This window comes from Eucyclogobius newberryi, unplaced genomic scaffold, assembly GCF_026437365.1.
Source record: "Eucyclogobius newberryi isolate DKJ021-1_F unplaced genomic scaffold, fEucNew1.0.hap1 SCAF_16, whole genome shotgun sequence".
In the NCBI taxonomy this organism is placed as follows: Eukaryota; Metazoa; Chordata; class Actinopteri; order Gobiiformes; family Gobiidae; genus Eucyclogobius; species Eucyclogobius newberryi.
The window spans coordinates 11048665-11067810 of record NW_027315790.1 but is presented as its reverse complement, the minus strand read 5'-3'; the positions used below and the strand labels follow the sequence as shown (position 1 = coordinate 11067810).

The 19146-nt window shown below is 41.3% G+C and overlaps 1 protein-coding gene across 4 annotated transcripts in view; it reads left to right on the top strand.

Moving 5' to 3' along the window:
- Positions 1-18481, top strand: part of LOC140361702 (potassium voltage-gated channel subfamily KQT member 4) — a 36725-nt gene extending 18244 nt beyond the window's left edge. The window contains exons 2-15 of one of the 4 annotated variants that reach the window (XM_072447486.1): positions 3923-4013; positions 5702-5828; positions 5896-6071; positions 6516-6641; positions 6786-6896; positions 6979-7074; positions 7165-7253; positions 7644-7769; positions 8012-8032; positions 9766-9995; positions 10065-10164; positions 15304-15435; positions 15513-15651; positions 15736-18481. In XM_072447486.1, coding sequence (XP_072303587.1) covers positions 3923-4013; positions 5702-5828; positions 5896-6071; positions 6516-6641; positions 6786-6896; positions 6979-7074; positions 7165-7253; positions 7644-7769; positions 8012-8032; positions 9766-9995; positions 10065-10164; positions 15304-15435; positions 15513-15651; positions 15736-15939 — 1768 coding nt within the window. In that variant the 3' untranslated portion in view covers positions 15940-18481. Of the gene's footprint in view, positions 1-3922; positions 4014-5701; positions 5829-5895; positions 6072-6515; positions 6642-6785; positions 6897-6978; positions 7075-7164; positions 7254-7643; positions 7770-8011; positions 8033-8465; positions 8523-9765; positions 9996-10064; positions 10165-15303; positions 15436-15512; positions 15652-15735 lie in introns of all 4 variants that reach the window. The other 3 variants (XM_072447488.1, XM_072447487.1, XM_072447489.1) reach the window with 3 other exon arrangements.
- The last annotated feature ends 665 nt before the right edge of the window (positions 18482-19146 follow it).

Genomic DNA, 19146 nt, shown 5'->3' with positions numbered 1-19146 from the left:
AATACTAATAATAATGATGATGAAGAAATCTATAAATAAACATTCAGTTATTTGCATTACAAATTAACTGACAAAAAGTTGATGCCTGTGAGAAGTCTGAGCATCGGCGTATATATCTCCATTATCCACCTTTTTATCTCATAATGTTTTCACAGCTTTGTCAAAGTAACGTGAGATGTTTTCACTCATCCTATCCGCTTACAGGAACAGAGCCATAAAAGCAGCCTCCATTAAAAGCAATCTGGTTGGCTGTATCCTGCTGTTCGTATCCCTGCGTCTGCCCCAAGAGGAGTTTTAGGGTCCCGCAGCCAAATGTGTGCACTTTCTCAGCCCTGTACCTGTGATTCAAGTTTCATTGGGTGATAACCCGGATAAAACCAAGGACTTAAATGAATGAGGATAGTTTAGTGGAACACACAATGAGATCTCTTCTCTCCATTCTCCATTCTTCTTCTCTTGTTCCTTTTATGTCTTATACTGCGCTTGCATTTTTCTCGATTCTCCACAGTGTCCATGAGACAAATTACACTCAGTTGGCTTTTGTGGAAAAGTCAGATATTCTGTGTATACAGCAGAGCATGCACTTCTCTTCCAAAAAGTTCTGGAGCAATTAGTAAAGCAGACAAGCTAATGTTAGATCTCCTCTGCAGCTGATTTTGACCTGCTGTGTTGTTTGGTGTCAGGAATGCATTATTCATATTCAGCCTGGTTAGGATTTGTTAAACCTGATTAGTGTTGACAATGTTTTTCTATGATTGAAGCTGGTTGCATGGAGTAAGTTACTTTGCACTTTTGTCAAAGGTCTATATTGAAAACAAACCTTATTTGTTATTCTTTGAGTAATACAGGTCTGTCTCTCTTTTGTGAAAAGTCCCACTGATGTCTTCATAATAGTCCAATCATATTTTGTTGAGGCAGGACATTACGTGAAGCACTCAGAGCAGTTTCCTGGGCCCCATGAGAGCGGCTCTGCTGATTTGGTGGATTTGGACTGATGCTTGGCTCTTAATTGACATTTTCTTGTGAAGGAGGAGAGTCGGAGGATAGTGGTACTTCACTAAAGTGTGCCCTCAGCAGAAATGTGACTCTTTCAATGTACATCAGTGCCTGAATGTCTCCTGATTTTTAACATATTTACTTGTTGATAGCACCATTAATATGCAATAAACACTGTTTATTTATATGCGCACAGACATTGACGGATGTGGTGGTTTTAGGTTGTGTTGGGTTGTTGGGTTACTGCCAGTCATGAGCATGATGGCAAGACACTTGTGGTCCAAATCTCAATTGATATGACATAAACCACTAATGTACATTAAAGGCAATTAAAGTCAGCTATGCAAACATTTCGGTAACTGTGGAACACAAATCCAAAGGGAGGTCAGTTAAGTCAGCAGTGTTTTTGCACAGTGGTTGTGTGAGTAGGTGGCAGCAGTGTCGTGGATAAGTCATTCATCCAGCAAGTGGAAGGTGGCTGGTCTGAACACATACTATAATTATTGTTAATGCAATGACCTACCTAAGACTTTCGGTTCTGTAGAAATGTAGTCCCAATGTTTTAGCTCAAATTAGGCCGACTGAGAATGTTTGATCGCATTACTAATGGCTGTGAAAGGGCACCATTGTGTGCGTCCATGAGAAGTGGTTTAGTGTCAACAAGTGTTCTCTGACTTTGGTGTGTGGCATGTGGGGCAGCTGGACCAGCAGCTGCCTCCTGGATTATCCTGCTCTAGCCTCACTGTTCACATGGCACTGACCAGAGGGTCCCCTCCACATTGATACAGTCATACAGCGTAGTGAGTAAAAATAACTTAGTTATGTGGGACTACTGGTCCAACTGTGGTAGGGCAAATTTAAACTATTAGTATTAGACAATGTAGAAATTGAAAGTGTAAACACAATTACATTTTCAGGGGTGACACTGGATCAGTAGTTATGTTGGATATCACAAATATTCAATTCAAAATAAATGGCCAGAAATGTTGCTGTACTGGGCAAGCCATTTTTAGACACTCAATCCCTTCACATATTATATTGCTCTTTAATTTTGCCCAATTTGAGCTATGGAGTTCAAGTATCTGGACATACTTAGAAAACAAACACAGAAACTTTATTCAAATTACAAAAAAAGCCAATGAGAATTCTACATGCGGCAAGTTATAGAGACCATACAAAAATGTTGTTTGTAAATTCCGATGATGATGATTTATTGAAATTCAATTCAGACATCAACAATTACCAAAAAATATCCAAAACATGTTCAGCGACAGAGACGGAAACTGTAATTTTAGGAATCAGTTTAACTATTCTTCTGTATACTATTGAAAAAAAGGAGCTAAAGAAGTGTCCAACCCTACACCGCTTCGAACTAGTCTACAAACATACCGATAATACATTTAAAATATGGCCGTGGCTGGAGAGCCGCGGCGCGGTCAAATTGCCGCACAGTTTCAGGGACCGCGGCATTTCCCTTATAGCCCGTTATAGCCTCATGGCCATGGGCGGAGCCAGGCCCTGGCTTTGGGGCTTGAGCCCCGGATCTCTGTCCAACTAAAAATGCATTATGATGTCACTAAGTGGATGGCGCAACAGGTAGAGCGTTGGGTTGGAATGCAGGTGACAAGGGTTTGAATCCAGCAGTGGCTCCAATTCTCTGGAGCCACATATTTATATATGAAGGGCATGTTTAAGAGCAGATCGACTGGAAAAAAGAGACATTCAGAACATGTGCTGAAAAACAAAGTTTATCTAACGTAGACAATAACAGCACATGATCGTTCAAACCATGAATTCATTGTGGTTGTCGGTGTAGCAGTGGCTCAGAGGTTTTATTCATCTCCAAAGCCAAAGCAGAGAAACTACAGGACAAACAGTTCACTGAGCCAGGTTTCTGCTAAAGGTAAGACTGACTTTTACTTTCAATAAAGATCAGTCTAATTCTAAAACAGCACTTCATTCTCAAAGGGCTGACTAGCCTAGACAGCAGGGCATCAGTCTGTGGACCTTAGTGTTGTGAGTTTGATAAAATTCACTGCAAATAAATGAATTTGCGAAACAAATGTAAACTGTATATCTTGTAGCCCTGTAAAATAACCGTACACAACACTACATTTTCATATCACAATGTAATATACTATAGGAAAGATGTTAATGTATCAAAGCGACTTAACCAGTAATGCTGTCACCACATACAATGGAACAGGAGTAGGAGTAGACTCATTTTTGAGCATACACTATACACTAGTACTGATATAGAGCAAGGTCTTGGCTTGATATCAGCTTTAGTATTGATAAGTATCTGGATATTGATTGCTTTGACAACCCTGTAAATGTTAAACTGTTAGTCTAAAATGACCCAATGAATGAAAGCGAGTTTCTCGTGCAATGCCCATTGTTGTGGGCATAAGCGTCAGCACTTCAGTCTCTGTTGCATGTAAGAACCCGAGGATGAAAAGGAATGAGATAAGCAAGATACAACAGAATAAGACAAGTTATTAGGCTGCTCTACAGAACAGTTATAGCATGGAAATAGTATGGTGACTGGGATTGAACTTCGTCTTCTTACAAAACCTTGACATAGAAATACAATTATACAGACAGATGTGTCCTGTTTTCAGTCGTAATTACATGTTATTCTTATCCATTCACACACTGTCTTAGAATAATATATAATTTTCCCCCCACCATGAGCAAAACAATAGATTTGTTGCTTGATTGTATTATGTTTCTTTGCTTGTGTAGTGTTACGGATCACCAATTCTTTCCTTTTTGTAAATGTGCCTCTCTAAGCTAATCACTCGAAATGTGCACAAAGCGTATTAAAAATGTTTCTCTAAGTCCTTTTGTTTTGAGCTAAATGTAAGCGATTACCAATTTCTTTCATTCTGGCGTGCTTATTGACCTGTGGTGTTTTTCTTTACAGTTTCCTGCTGGTGTTCAGCTGCTTGGTGCTGTCTGTCTTCTCAACCATCCCTGACCATCAGAAAATGGCCAACCAGGGTCTCTTCATCCTTGTAAGACTTCTTCCTCAGCATAAACAAGGCCTTTTAGATGCACTTAATGGTGTGTTTGGGTTATTTTGTTGGAGGTTGGAGACAGCAATGTAAGCAGGATGCAGGATTCAGGTGTTGTTGACAGTGCAAGAAATCATAGACACGATCTTCTAATCCAAAAGCCATCCCATAATACTACCCTCCCCTCCTTCCTGTACACCAGCTGCTTTAGGGAAAGGTTTTGGACTCTGGATGCTCTGTCTTAACCTGAGAATCTCATTCATGTAAAAACCTATTTCACACTTCAATCAATCCCTGACCAATAGCAAGAGCTTTCAGCCTCTTAGCGGATGTTACTTAAACTTAAACTGGCCATAATGACTCTTTTGTCCAGGCCATCTTAAGATAAACAGCGAGAGGGAGGGAATACTGTCATTGATTATATTATTTAAGTTGATTAAGAATATTATTATTGGGTTCCGCCCAGTGGTCGCGGGATAGCATGCATGCATATGTGATCAAGCTGCAGCATTGACAATTTGCTGCATTTCTGTCCTCAGTATCATCCCTATTTCTTTCTTTGAAGGATTTTTTTGGCCCGTGAGTTTTATTTGACAGGACAGCTGAGTGTGAAAGGGGGATGAGAGAGAAGGGAGGACATGCGGTAAACTGTCGGAGTCGGGATTCAAACTCTCGTCACCGGGCAGCACCTCATCCCTATTTCACACTGCACTGCTCTGTCTAATAAAGCGTACAGGTAAAGTATATGATTTTATATGCACATTTTAAAAAGGTCATAGGACATTTTAAAACAGGGGTGTCCAAACCAGCCTGGATACATTTTTGATTGCCCTCAGGCTCAGTGAATTGGCACAAGTGACCATAAACTGTACTTTTTAGTGTAAATTAAAAAATTCTCCTATGGCCCTCCGCTTTGTCTAAGATAAGATAAGCTAAGATAAACCTTTATATGTCCACACAATGGGGAAATTTCGGTGTTGCAACGCAAATAGGTACAGAAGTAAAAGAACAGATAACTTATAGAAAGCTTTAAAAAAACACTCTAATAGAAAAGCTCTTAAAAACAAAACACTTATACACAAAAACCTCTTATATTATTAATACGGAATATTAAAAAGATATAATAAAAAATAAATAAAGATAAAAATAATAATGATGGTGGCAAAAGTAAACACTCTATGTCTATGTTTCCATATGCTGCTCTTGATGAAAAAGGAACGCATTTCTATGTAACTTGCGGGAAGAAAGCACAAGGTGATTGCTCCGTGAGCATTTGAGATCAAATCCTATCTCTTCAACGCTTCAACCCCTTTATTCATACCACTACTTTCTCCTGTCCCGTAAAGCAAATAGGCAAAAGACATATTTTTTGTTAATCCAGAAACTCTGATTTAGCTTGAAGTAAATATAAAAATAAAGATCCTATGATAAGCATATTAAAGCTGGGGTACCTGATTTTCCAACCCTGAAACATGAGGCCGTTAATTTTAACTGTGATGCACATGCACACATAGCAGCATATCAGACTGTTTCTTCTGAGTTTGCGGTCAGCGGTCTGATTTTGTCACACAAGAGCTGCGTTTACACTATCTGGGGTAAAAATTACTTACTCTTTTACAAGTCTGTAACACTTTCCTGTCTGTAAGTGTCATTAACTGTTCTTTTGTAACGGGTGTGTTGTGTTGCAGGAGTTTGTGATGATCGTGGTATTTGGTTTGGAGTACTTTATTAGGATCTGGGCGGCCGGCTGCTGCTGCAGATACAGAGGATGGCAGGGTCGTCTAAGATTTGCCAGGAAGCCCTTCTGTGTCATTGGTCAGTTCACCGAGGAATATAAGTCTTCACATAAGTGCTTTCTACTGTACTCTTTCTTCTTTTCCAGATTTTATTGTATTTGTGGCGTCATTGGCAGTGATAGCGGCGGGGACACAGGGTAACATCTTCGCCACCTCAGCATTGCGGAGTATGCGCTTCCTGCAGATCTTGCGTATGGTTCGTATGGACAGGCGAGGAGGCACCTGGAAACTACTGGGCTCAGTGGTGTATGCTCACAGCAAGGTGGGAACAAACTGTCATGTGCGGCACCGAACTCTCATGAGCTCTGCCACAAGATTTAGATATCGGGAATTTGGCTTCACACATGGAGCTATGGTTACGCTATATTGTAATTGGCCTGCATTGGCCTAACATTGGCTTAATGTGCTGATTACTTTGGTGGTAATTGATATGATGTGCAGCTCATAGCTTCATTAGTTTTCCTAATTTGCTGACCTCAACAGCTGACACCCGTCGCTTTGAGAACGTACTTGGACAGAAGCAATGATGATGAATTGAAGCCTGTCCAAGTCTGCAGCCAAAGCAAAGTGCAAGTTAAAAATGATGATAAGCCAGTAATGATGATAGCAAAGCAGTTACCAAAGCAGGGATTATGATGGCAAAGATGCTGCCGCTGTTGACACCTGTGATTGATGGCTTCCTTGTATTGTGTCTCCCTCCTCTCAGGAGTTAATAACGGCCTGGTACATAGGATTCCTGGTCCTGATCTTTGCCTCGTTCCTGGTCTACTTGGCAGAGAAAGACAATAACTCAGACTTCAACACCTATGCAGACTCCCTCTGGTGGGGGACTGTGAGTACTGTAGCTTTCACATGACAGGCTCAATATATTACTCTGCATTTACCTTTCAAATGTTCGATCAGCAACTGTCAAAAATTTAAAATTTAAAGTTTAAAACTGCACAATGATTATCATGCGCTGAATGCATGTTTGTAGATTACACTGACCACTATTGGCTACGGTGACAAGACCCCGCGGACATGGCAGGGACGCCTCCTAGCAGCGGGCTTTGCTCTACTGGGGGTCTCCTTCTTCGCCCTGCCCGCTGTAATGCTCTCTTCATCCAAAAATATATTTTAAAATACATTGTTTCTTGGTCAGTTTTAAACTTGTGACCTTTCACCTTCAGGGGATTCTAGGGTCAGGTTTTGCTCTGAAAGTCCAAGAGCAGCACCGTCAGAAGCACTTTGAGAAACGGAGGATGCCCGCTGCAAACCTTATACAGGTAGTTTGCCACATGAGTAGAGTAGTAGACCAACGTGTCATACACTATTATCAAACTGTCCACATCATTTGACTTTGTGTTCTGCTTTAGGCGGCGTGGCGACTCTACTCCACAGATGCCAAGCACTCATATCTAACAGCTACATGGTACTTCTATGACAGCATGTTACCCTCGTTCAGGTAGGTATTGCATTTCTCTGGTTCATCATTCGTCTCAAGTTTCAGAAGCTTTGTGACTATTACTTACCAAACACACAGTGAGCATTTGTTTTGAGATGGTTGGATGGTGCTTTAATTGTAAGTTGGTGCAGAGTAGATTTGGTTAAATGTTTTATTTTTATTTTTTCAATATTTTTTTCCACATGCATATTGCGTTATTTATTTCACATTTTCATTTCTCAAAAGGAGAGCAACACGAGAGTCAAAACTGTTACTTGGATTCGGTGCCCCTCTTGTGTTCCTCTTCTTCTGTGTTTAGACCATTTATGTGACCTTTTTGTTTTTTCATATTTTTCTTTATGTTCATTTGTGTTGTTTTTGTTCTGATTTATTTGTGCATGTGGGTGTCAGAGAACTGACGCTACTGTTCAGTCATCTTCAGCGGCAGCGTAACAACAAGAAGGTTCTTCACAACTCCCACCACACTCTGCTGTCTGGGCTACGGCCCTACAGCTCTCCCTATCTTTCGGGGGACAGGTATGAAACCTGCTGCCTCTGACATTCATCTTAACGTTTATGTGAACCAAACTCTAAACAGCAGATACAGAGTTCATCTGGTACTGTCTGTGTGGAAGTGTCTAACAGAACTGACCCATCAGCTTGTTTCATCTTACCTGCTTCCGTCACTCACCCTCCTGTCTTTATAATGTCCTCTTCTGTCTTTTCCTTTGTTGTCATTACACCATGCCATCCATCCTTCACCCTCCATGTGTTCTCAGGAAGGCAGATGATCCGTGCAGGTTTGTGCTTCCCGTCATAAGATGTTGCTTGTTTTTTACCGTTAGGATGAATTACTGTACATTGCTGAAAGTGAACAGTGAATCATGTTTGCATGGAAGCCATGGAAGTTGTTGTTGTTTTGTACTCAAAACGTGCGGCTTTGAGACAGGCTGCTCTTGATGAATATACTCAGGTGGAGCGATCACCTCTGCATGACCAGTCCTCACTCCAAACGGTCTCCATAATCCAAAGCAGCAGCTTCCTGTTGTTCCTGTTGCATACAAAGACCAGGGCTATTTGGACTATAGAGATGCCCCCACCCTGTTCTTCAGTACTTTGTGTTCATCCTTGGTGTAACGGGATCAACTCTCACTCAGTGTCCCAGGACTCATCCCCCTCCTCCCCATAGTTTCCCCCTCACCCTTTCTCCCTCTGCCTTGTGTGTCTCCTCAGTCAACTTCTTTCTAAAAAGCGAGGTCTCTTCCGGATACACACTGGCCGCAAGCAGAGGTATCCACGGCAACAAGCCTGTGCACGGGGCACGCTCAGACTGATGTCTGCCCTTTTAACATGCATTTTCCTTATCCTGCCTGATTCAAACAACATTTAGTGGACCAGAGAGGCAGCTGTCTGTATTACCATTTGAACCAGTAAATCAATAAAACTTTTATTACATTCACAAACAAGTACTTTATTGTAAAATACTAATGGTATAGTAGATGCTAAACTCTGGTCCACACCACAACTGCCCATGTGACATGTTACCATCATGGTTTGTTTCTTGGCATTGGAACCTGCCTTTTATTTTTGTCAAAATAAACCAAATATGAGATGGTTTATAGAGACTGTATGTAAAAAAAAAAGAAGCATTTGGCTTTTTTTTTTTTTTTTAGTTTTTAGGTTCTTTTTTTACGAACTTGCTTTTTACTATATTATTTTTGTGTTAAGCTTGTACATGTTAATTTTGTTCATTCTTGAAATGACATTGATGCTAAAGGGCTATAAGTGCATGATTTCCTGTCGCTGACAGGAACCGTTGCCGCATGCACCTCTTTCATTCTGAGTTCCTGTAGCCTGTACCAAAAGCATTTTAGCTCGCCCCGGTGAAATGCACTTTATTGCTTAAAATTTAAATTTAAATTTTCATTTAAATGGCTTGCTATAACCCACGCACAACGAGTATATCATTGTAAATATGTGGAGTGTACGGCCTAGTCTAGAATTGCTCTGTGGTGCATGACATTTGCATTGCCTATGGATCCTTGACCGAGCATTACATGTGAGTGGCTCTGGAGAGGGAGCGGTGTCAGGAGTGTGAGCTGCAACATTTGGATTCTGTCGGTTATTGTGGCCTATTTAGTATAATGTTGGTGTTGTTTTTTCACTGAAGAGATTTAACTTGTTTTTTATGATGTTTGATGGGACTTATTCTGCCATGCCAGCACTGCTGCACCTCTTGAATCAGGTTTCACGTTGACTGTGCTGAATCAGTGACAGTGATATAGATACATTAGATTAAAACTTTGCTTTGTGGTTTAGCTTCCTCCCAAAACAGTTGTCTGTTGTCCCTGTTCTGTTGTTGAGTCCTCTAACTTTACTTTAACTAACACATGATCTGCTTTGTCCTTCTACTGCTTTCCTGATCCAAAAGTTTAACGCCTATTTCAATGTGATTTGACTGTGCACATATAAAATAGATTAAGATGAAAACATTTTGAAATAAAACTTGATGATGTTTTGTTCTTCCCATTAGTGGGAAAATGGGTTTCCGTGATCGTATCAGGATGAACAATTCACGATCATCTCAGGCTCTTCGTAATAAAGCGTCCCCACTGCCACCAAGCTCGGGGGTGCGGCACTCGCCCAGTCAGGAGAACGTCCCAGAGGCCACTAGTCCTGGGAAGGTCCAGAAAAGCTGGAGCTTCAATGACCGCACCCGATTTCGCACATCACTACGGCTCAAGCCTCGCCCCCCTGCTGATGGTACTCTCACATATCACATTATTGACGTGTTTTTGTAGTATCTGTGACTCTGACCTCTTCATGTGACAGTGGAGGGGATCGGTGAGGACAATGTGGAGGACAAGGCATATTGTGACGTGGCCATGGATGAAGTAATCCCTGCAGTGAAGACTCTCATACGAGCGGTCAGGTGAGGTCCACAGTGAATCATTTACCTGGTATGCAGCATTACCATTTTACAGCTTTTAGATTTGTTTGTATCTCCTCATAGATTATGTCACTAACATGCATTCCCTGCATTCTTCACAGTCTGTGGTGTGCTCATGTTTGAATGTAAAGTATATCTATAGTCGCAGTTGCAGCACCTGCGACTACCTCACACAAACAGATGTTAGCTCAAGCTGCTGCTGCTGATGGTTTTCCTGGACTTGTTCTGCTATCTTCATTCTACTTTAACACTTTTTTCTGACTGATGGACTCTGTAACTGATCCGTTCCATGGTCAGTTTACTGCAACCTTGTGAGAGACCACCTCTGTGTGTGGTGTAGTACACACTTCATATAGATCATAGTATCATTGTACAGCACCAGCCTCTGCTCTATATTGGTCAATGGAAATGTTAATCCATCTACAGTGCATCCGGAATGTATTCACAGTGCTTTTTCCACATTTTGCTCTATTACAGCCTTATTTCAAAATAGATTGAATTCATTATTTACCTCTAAAATATTTTTATTTTTTCAAAATTAAAAAACACAAAACAAGCAAAAGCAGACAGGATAGGACAAGAGACAAACGAAAATAAGAATTTTCCATTTTCCGTAGGGTTGGGGGTTAATCAGTTATGGTGTCGGTCCAGTCCTTTATTGTCGTTGCAGTTCTTTCTCCCAGCTGCCAGAATGTATGTTCCAAAGGTATCCATTTATGTTGTCAAATACATAGTTCTTAGATTGAGTGGGAAGGTGGTGTCAAAAACAGGCATTCCTTGTCTGTCAAAACAAAATCACTCCCTTTTTTCCCCATTTCATTTTAATATATTTAGTAGATTGGATGTCCAGGTCATTAATGCATTTATATACTTTAGATATGAATCCCCTTGAAAGTTCTGCCTTAATAAATATGTTAGTCAAAGGGTTATAATAATTGTTGCTTTGTAAGTACCTATAAAAGTCTTGTTTCTCCAAGATTTCTCCAAGTTTCTTTCTTCCGTCAACATATCAAAGCGTTTCATTTGATTTTCTTTTCTCAAGTCGGTGCTGTTTGGCTTAAAACAGCGGCAAAGGGATATACCTGAGCTCAAATTTATTTGAAGATTTTTGTGGCCCGTAGGCTTTATTAGAGATAGTCGGAGTTGGGATTCAAACTCACGACACTGCGGCCAGCTGTACCTCGAGCCTGGCATATGTGTGCTGTGTCTTAACCACTCGACCACTGGGCAGCACCTAACCTCAATTCTGAGTGTCATGGCAAACAAAGTGAATTCTAGTGAGTGCATTAGTACATTTGCAAATGATTCTAGCAACCCTCTTTCAGGTTGTCATTATGGGATATTGTCTGTAGCAAATAATTAATTTAATGGTTTATCTAATATATTCTGGATTACTATGCACACAGATTAAATTCAATTTATTTTTGTAAAGCCCCAAAATCCAAACAACTGTTGCCTTGAAGGGCGACAGTGAAAAGCAAATAAAACAATGTTAATATGAAATTGGCAAGGAAAAAACACAAAACTCTTTAGGAAAATCTGTTTGGATGATATGGTACACTAGCATCTTTGAGGTAGGATGGGGTCATCTCAATTATGGCTTTGTAACACCAGGGTAAGAATTTTTAATTTGATTCTAAACTTGACATCGAGCCAGTGAAGAGACTCCAGCACAGGCGTAATGTGCTCTCTTCTTTTAGTTCCTGTTTGTAATATTGCTGCTGAGTTGAAAGCTTTTTATGGAGCTTTTAGGACATGCTGTGTACAGGAAGTTATAGGAGTCTAATCTAAATGTAACAAATGCATGAAAACGTTTATCAGCATTGCTTTAAGGCAATTTTTTTACAGATTTGAGCTATATTACGCAGATTGAAGTTGGCCTAATTACAGGCTTGATTTATATGTGGTGAACAATAATTCTCAGTAAAATAAGACTCCAAAGTTTCTTACAGTAGAACTGGAGACTTTGCCCAGTGTGACTACCGGTATCTACTCGGATAAAGAGTTTTATGGACATGTTACAGACATTTATGGTCTGTTACAATGACCTCGGCCTATTCAGGGTTAAGAAGAAGATAATTAAGTGTCATCCAGGTTTTTGTATCCTTCACTCAAGCACTAAGTCTGTCTACTTGATTGGTCTGATTCATTGATAAATACAGCTGATTGTCATCTGCAGAGCAGTGGAAGTTAATGCCATGCTTTCTGATCATGTGACCTAACGGCAGCATATAAAGAATTGGACCGAGTACTGAACACTGCAGCACACAGTAGGTTACTTTAGAACAAGATGAGGAGCTCTAGTTTATATGAACAAACTGGTACCTATTCGATAAATAGGATTTGAACCAGCTGCTACTATCATTTTCTATATACTACTGCAGACCTCAAACCTCAACATAGTGAACACGGTGCAGCTTATCTTTAGTGTTTCATAGGTAAGGGCCACACACCTTCACAAACAATATTCTTTTTTTCCAGTAACCTTTGAGTACTACCACAAATGTTTGTATTGTTAAATACATTTGTATGCACATTATCAAATTTCATGCATTGTAAATATTACATATTCTAACCTACAGAGAGTTTTTCACTGATGAAGGCAGAAAAAAACTACAATTACCAACAAACATCTGGTATTGGGGCCACGGCTGTCTCTAGAGCCCTTTATCCGGCTGAGCAGCATGTTTCACGCTGCAGTGACGCTGTAGGTGCTTTATGGGGCTCACATGTGTGGATAATTGATATCATTACATTAGGGAAGCAGAAAATATGATGCTAAACATAAATTAAAAAACATTTTCTTGTTTTAATACCTAGAAAGCATTGTGTCTAGTTTCAATCCAGTTTGATTTACTGCAGCTCAAATACATGCAAATGTTTTAACAGAAAAGCTTTATGAGCGTCATTTGCCACATTTTAGTGAGAGAGCCTGAGTATGAATTGTTTGATCCCTGGATCAATGACAGGGCATGTGACAGGGCATATTTGATACTTCATCGTGGCTGCACTTGACTCAGCACATGGCAGTGACCTCGGCTGCTCTGTGCTGCAGACACTGGAGGGAGGGACTTCCTATAGATAGTGCAGGTGTGTAAACAGCAGGTGCTCCGTGGACTCGCACACGCACACAGATACTCATGCACAGCGTCATGATTGATGTTTGTTAAAGTGGAATTTTGCACCAAGCCTTAGTGCTGAGGCTTCACTTTACAGAGATACATTTGGATCGTTGGAATGCTTTGTTTTGAGAATAAAGACACAAGGCCAGATATATGAGCCTTTCTTAATGTTTTTGTGTGCAAATCCAATACCGCATAAACCACAGTTTTAGCAGCCTATGCTGAAGCATACACTTTGTTAAAGAGTGAGTATTCTTGGTATTTATGCGATTTGATCCTCACTCATCATGCCATTTTGTTTTGGCTTCTCAGCTGTAATATTTTTTGTGTTAACGTTGTACATTTCCCTGATTGGGTTAATGCTTCTAACTTGTGTGCTATATTTTGCTCAAGAAGCAGCACAATTAATTTGGGTTATACTCTGACTTGTCCCTGAAGTGGCTCACCCGCTCAGCCCACCTAGGAAACGTGTCAGCATAACAGTCATTTTTAAAAGTTGTGCATGCACATGAAACCTGTGCTATTGGAGACTATAAGGATTGTACTTTTGCTGAATTGCAGAAATATCCAACCCAGCTTTGCGAGCATTTTGGGAACATATGACACGTCCTGTCCGTCCAATCATTGCTTTTGTATCTCACCTGCCATATATTTGGGAAGGATTATGTCTTTTAGGGAGCCTCATTGACTGTTGAAGTTTTAAAGCGGCACCCCCACATCTAACTACAGATTATGAAAAACGTTTTATCGACTGAAAAGAGAGTCAGCATTTTAAGCGAAACCCTTGGAGGCTCTAAATCAAAAGTCCCAGCTCTCCTGTTTCCCCAATTCTTTCTTTTACCCACACCTGAGACCCACCCTGGCATAAAAAAACTGCATCTACCTGCAAAATAAGAAAAGAGTGGCTGCAAAAATAGCCAGCGAGTCATCAAGAAACAGTGCCGCAAGAGGGGGGAGTGTGCGCTGACTGCTTCTCCGGCATCACCAGCTGTGGACCATCACCCCTCCTCTGCCTCGCGCTCCTCTTCTTCTTGTCCTCTGAGCACCTGCCCTCTTTGTTACCAACTGCCACTAATGCGAGTGCCGCTGACCTCATCAAAGGTTACGCTAGTTATTTCAGTGAGTGACCCCATGTCACTGCCCGGTCCACGTATGCACTTATGTCACTTCTTACATTTCACTTTAGGGCCTCTTGTAAATGTTTGCAGTCATCCACTTTTAGACCTTTGATGTGATTTATTTTCTTCAAACCATTTCTCTCTTAAAGGCATCTCAGAGTATTATAGTGGACTTAGGCATCTGGGTGTGAAAAATAGGATTTCCTGGTGAACAAAACTGCCCTCCCACCGCTGTAGACCTGCTCCTCACTCCCTGCCTCACTTGCGGTGCAATCCATCACAGGGGCCAGATGACGGCTTGAGTGAGCATGTTATGTTTCACTTATGTTTAGGAGATTCAACCCCTTCTGCAAAGCCAGCATATATGAGCTTTCCATGCCCCCAGTGATGATAAGGCAATTGAAAGGCCCGTCCTATTCAAAACCCTGGCACAAGGCAAACAGCTCCCCCAAAGTGGTGTCTGGTTAATAATATTATCTGTGCAACAAGGACGCTTTAGTGGTTCCTGAATGGTTTGGCGTCCTGTTCCAGGTAAAAGAAGAGCAGACTGGAGTGGTCTGTTCTTAGAGCTGTGACTTTGTGCTAATTGCTGAAACAGCAAGTTATTGCGATAAGCAGATGTCTTCTGAAGATGTTTTCAACATAACAATATATCCGCTTGGTTTACTATGCGGGTGCAGGCAGCCTCATTATGGGGCTGTTTGTCACTGATAAGGTCACGCCGACTGTAATTAATCTAGTTATATTTGGTGTGGCCTATACAGCATTTGATAGCTGTCTTTGCGTTGCATTTTTCAAAAGGTTTACAGTACATTTGGATAGGCACCACATAAAGACAATGACAGAGGTTCAACATCAGTGTGAATCTGTTTTATGTTTAGGATTTTAAAGTTTCTGGTGGCCAAGAGGAAGTTTAAGGAGACGCTGCGACCATATGATGTAAAGGACGTCATAGAACAATATTCAGCTGGACACCTAGACATGCTTGGGCGCATCAAAAGCCTGCAAACACGGTATCTTCACGATATAAGACCTACAGTATATTGCAACTATACATTCACTATAATATATGGTGTTTTGCTTTGAAAAGGGTGGATCAGATAATAGGACGCGGGGCTGTGTCAACAGACAAAAAGGCTCGTTCTGAAAAGGGAGAGAAGACACCTCCAGAACTGGACACCCTGGATGACCTGAGCATGATGGGACGTGTAGTGAAAGTAGAAAAACAGGTACATGCTTCTGTTAAAACAATCTATGGGCAGTACATTTACAGATATGATTAACATTGCATTGTGTTTCTACTTGTTTATCAGGTGCAGTCCATAGAGAACAAACTGGACGCTCTGCTGAACTTCTATTCCCAGTGCCTGAAGAAAGGCTCCTCCAACTTCACCTTGTCCTCACTGCTTGACCCGGACCTAACCTCGGACTACCACAGCCCCACAGACCAAAAAGACCTGTTCCCCTCTGCCAACACCCTCAACATATCCCAGTCGGAGAGCGGCAACCTGGAATGACAGGTCACACAGAGTCTGTCGGGGCTGAACACATACAGACAGGATGCAAAGAAGTTACTGTCTGATCTTCATTTACAACACTCAGCAGTGAATGGTGCTTCTGGGCTCGTCTTCATCTTCACCTGATCATCTTCAGGTGAAATGTGTTTCCATCAGAGGCCACTAGATGGAGCCTCAGCCAAAGCTCACTGCATATGCCTCTCCCGGGGACAAACGCACACAAGGAGACATGACACTACTGACTCCTCACTCACTCCTCATCACGCTACGCCTATGTCCAGATTCAACTGTAGATAACTAGACTGTATCCTTTTGTAAATGTTTAGAGAATCTATGTCTTTTATCACTGCTTTTTCGGCTGCTTAAATCTACGGACTCCTGAGAGTGCTATGACAGTGTTATTTTTTTCTTCAGTATTTTTGCCAGTCACTTATTTGAATGGCATCAAAACTTTAATACTGTGATGAATGTAGTAATATCTTGAACAAAATCACCTAATAATAATGAAGAAGCAGGATCTCTGTGGGACCTTGCCAAAGTGCTCCACCTCTGCGGCTCCTCTACAGCCAAACAGGGGCAGCAAATTCATATTTTACACAGAAACAGAGCCAAAGGAATGTGTTGATGTGGCTAACTGTATCATTTACTTTTTTAACAAGCCCTAATGCAAAAAAAAAAAACAATTGTTTTTATTATAATCTTTGTCAATGCTTAATTAATCCTCTATATCTTAAAAAAAACAAAAACATTCTTGGCAATGTCTTTACATCTTTCAGTGTTTTAAAAATGTCTTCTAAACCTCTGTGTCTTGCAGCCCACCTCAGACATGCATGTTCCTCAAATACAAAGTCTGCTTTCATTTCATATAGTTAGCTCCTCAAATGCAGCCTCAGGTCTACTTCACCAGCTGGTTCAGTCGACAATACTAACCTCCATGACCTTTTCTTGACCTTGGAAGTGACTTTGAAACTTCTCTGGTCTGAGTGGTGCGGGTTTGAATAATGAAAAACTTGTGAGACGTTCTGGTAGAGCATGAAGTCTTCGTAAATGCACGTGTCTTAAGAAATGGTCCACTCTGAAGCTGTTACTGACGTCAGGCCTGTTTAATTTACTGCTGCTGCTGCTGCTCTGGTTCATTTATGTTTGTGGGTATAACTGGAGATTACAAACAGCCATACAACTCCTTTTCTTGAACACCTTTGACACTGAAGAAGTACAAGGGTTTGTTATATATTTTATTGTAATCAGTGTAACTGTGTTAGACTTAATCAAATATACAATACATTTCTATGTTTTTCATGATTAACTTAGGAGTTAGGTCAATATTCATATTTGTTGGATATCCATGTAGCATAATATCAAGTCAGCCCAATGAACCTTTATTTAACCAGAAATGGCCAGTTGAGATCAAGCTCTCATTTGCAAGGCTGACCTGGCCAAATGTTTAGTGAGGCAATGATGTCTTCCAGGTTTCTATTGTTAAAATGAACGTCCTCATTTTAAATGCTGCCAGCTTTTATAAAAGAAAAACTAGGTCACTACATGGTATTTGGTATTTGGTTATTTGGTCCTGTCAACAAAAATTGACTCAGGTACTACATTTCCATTCAAACCAAGCCTGGACGTTTTGAACAGTGAATGTACTTTCTGCGCCTATATTTCTCTGTAGCAGTTGCAGTTTCACTTTTGTCCCACTAAGAAACATTATTGAGCTAATTAGAGGTACCTTCCTTACTAGAGGCATTATTATGGTAGATTGGGTAAATGTTACAAGAAATGTCACGTTTTGTACAGATGTATGTGAGTTTAATATTGCATGTTGTAACTAATGAGGGCCTCAGTATTAGAAAAAAATAAGTTAAATTCCTAACATGAAGCGAGATAACCTGTGCCTTTCTTTACTCTTTACTTTGATAAAAATCAGTGCTTCCTTACGATATCACCTTCTCCCCTGCCCCACTCATTTGAATGGTTTGTAAGGCTGAAGCCTTTGAAATCTTCTGATATCTTGTATATTTATGTATCATCTGCTCTATAACAGGACACCCTAATATATATGTTGGATTTTAAGTTGGAGGCATGGACAAGTGTGCAGGCATATGTGTCTTTACATAAGCATGCCACCTGGAAGAAGAATGGCTTCCACACAACTACCTCTGAGGCCACTAGGGGGCGCTAGTTTAGGAATATGAGTGATTGTCAACTGACTGAATGCTATCTATGCATGACTCAATCTGCACGTGTGTCACTCTGTTGTCGAGAAGTCCACCATCAATCAATGATCAAAGACTTGCTGCCATTCGACATTCCAGCTCGTTGCCCTTTAACTGTCCAAGTGAAACTCATTTAAAAGCAATAAACGATACGCTAAATGGAAGTCTTCCGATTACTGTTGAAGTAGCTGCTGGTTGATAATGACAGTGATGATTTATTGCACACCTCAATTTGATCTTTGAAACAAAGAATTGTGTCTGCTGAGAGAAAATTAACTCACTTGAGAAACTTATTAATTTATTTGTTCAATAAAGCTCTTTGGACTGTATGTTGACTTGCATTTGTATTTGTGTTGGCAAATAATATTAACTATAATACATTATACAATGCGATTCTGTTCATTGTTTTTATGGACATTTCTGGGTGCAGTCAGGGGTCGGAGGGTGTGGTCAGGGGTCAGAGGGTGCAGTCAGGGGTCGGAGGGTGTGGTCAGGGGTCAGAGGGTGTGGTCAGGGGTCAGAAGGTGCAGTCAGGGGTCGGAAGGTGTGGTCAGGGGTCAGAGGGTGCAGTCAGGGGTCGGAGAGTGTGGTCAGGGGTCAGAAGGTGCAGTCAGGGGTCGGAAGGTGTGGTCAGGGGTCAGAGGGTGCAGTAAGGGGTCGGAGAGTGTGGTCAGGGGTCAGAAGGTGCAGTCAGGGGTCGGAGGGTTTGGTCAGGGGTCAGAGGGTGCAGTCAGGGGTCGGAGGGTGTGGTCAGGGGTCAGAAGGTGCAGTCAGGGGTCGGAAGGTGTGGTCAGGGGTCAGAGGGTGCAGTCAGGGGTCGGAGAGTGTGGTCAGGGGTCAGAAGGTGCAGTCAGGGGTCGGAAGGTGTGGTCAGGGGTCAGAGGGTGCAGTAAGGGGTCGGAGAGTGTGGTCAGGGGTCAGAAGGTGCAGTCAGGGGTCAGAGGGTGCAGGCAGGGGTCAGAAGGTGCAGTCAGGGGTCGGAGGGTGTGGTCAG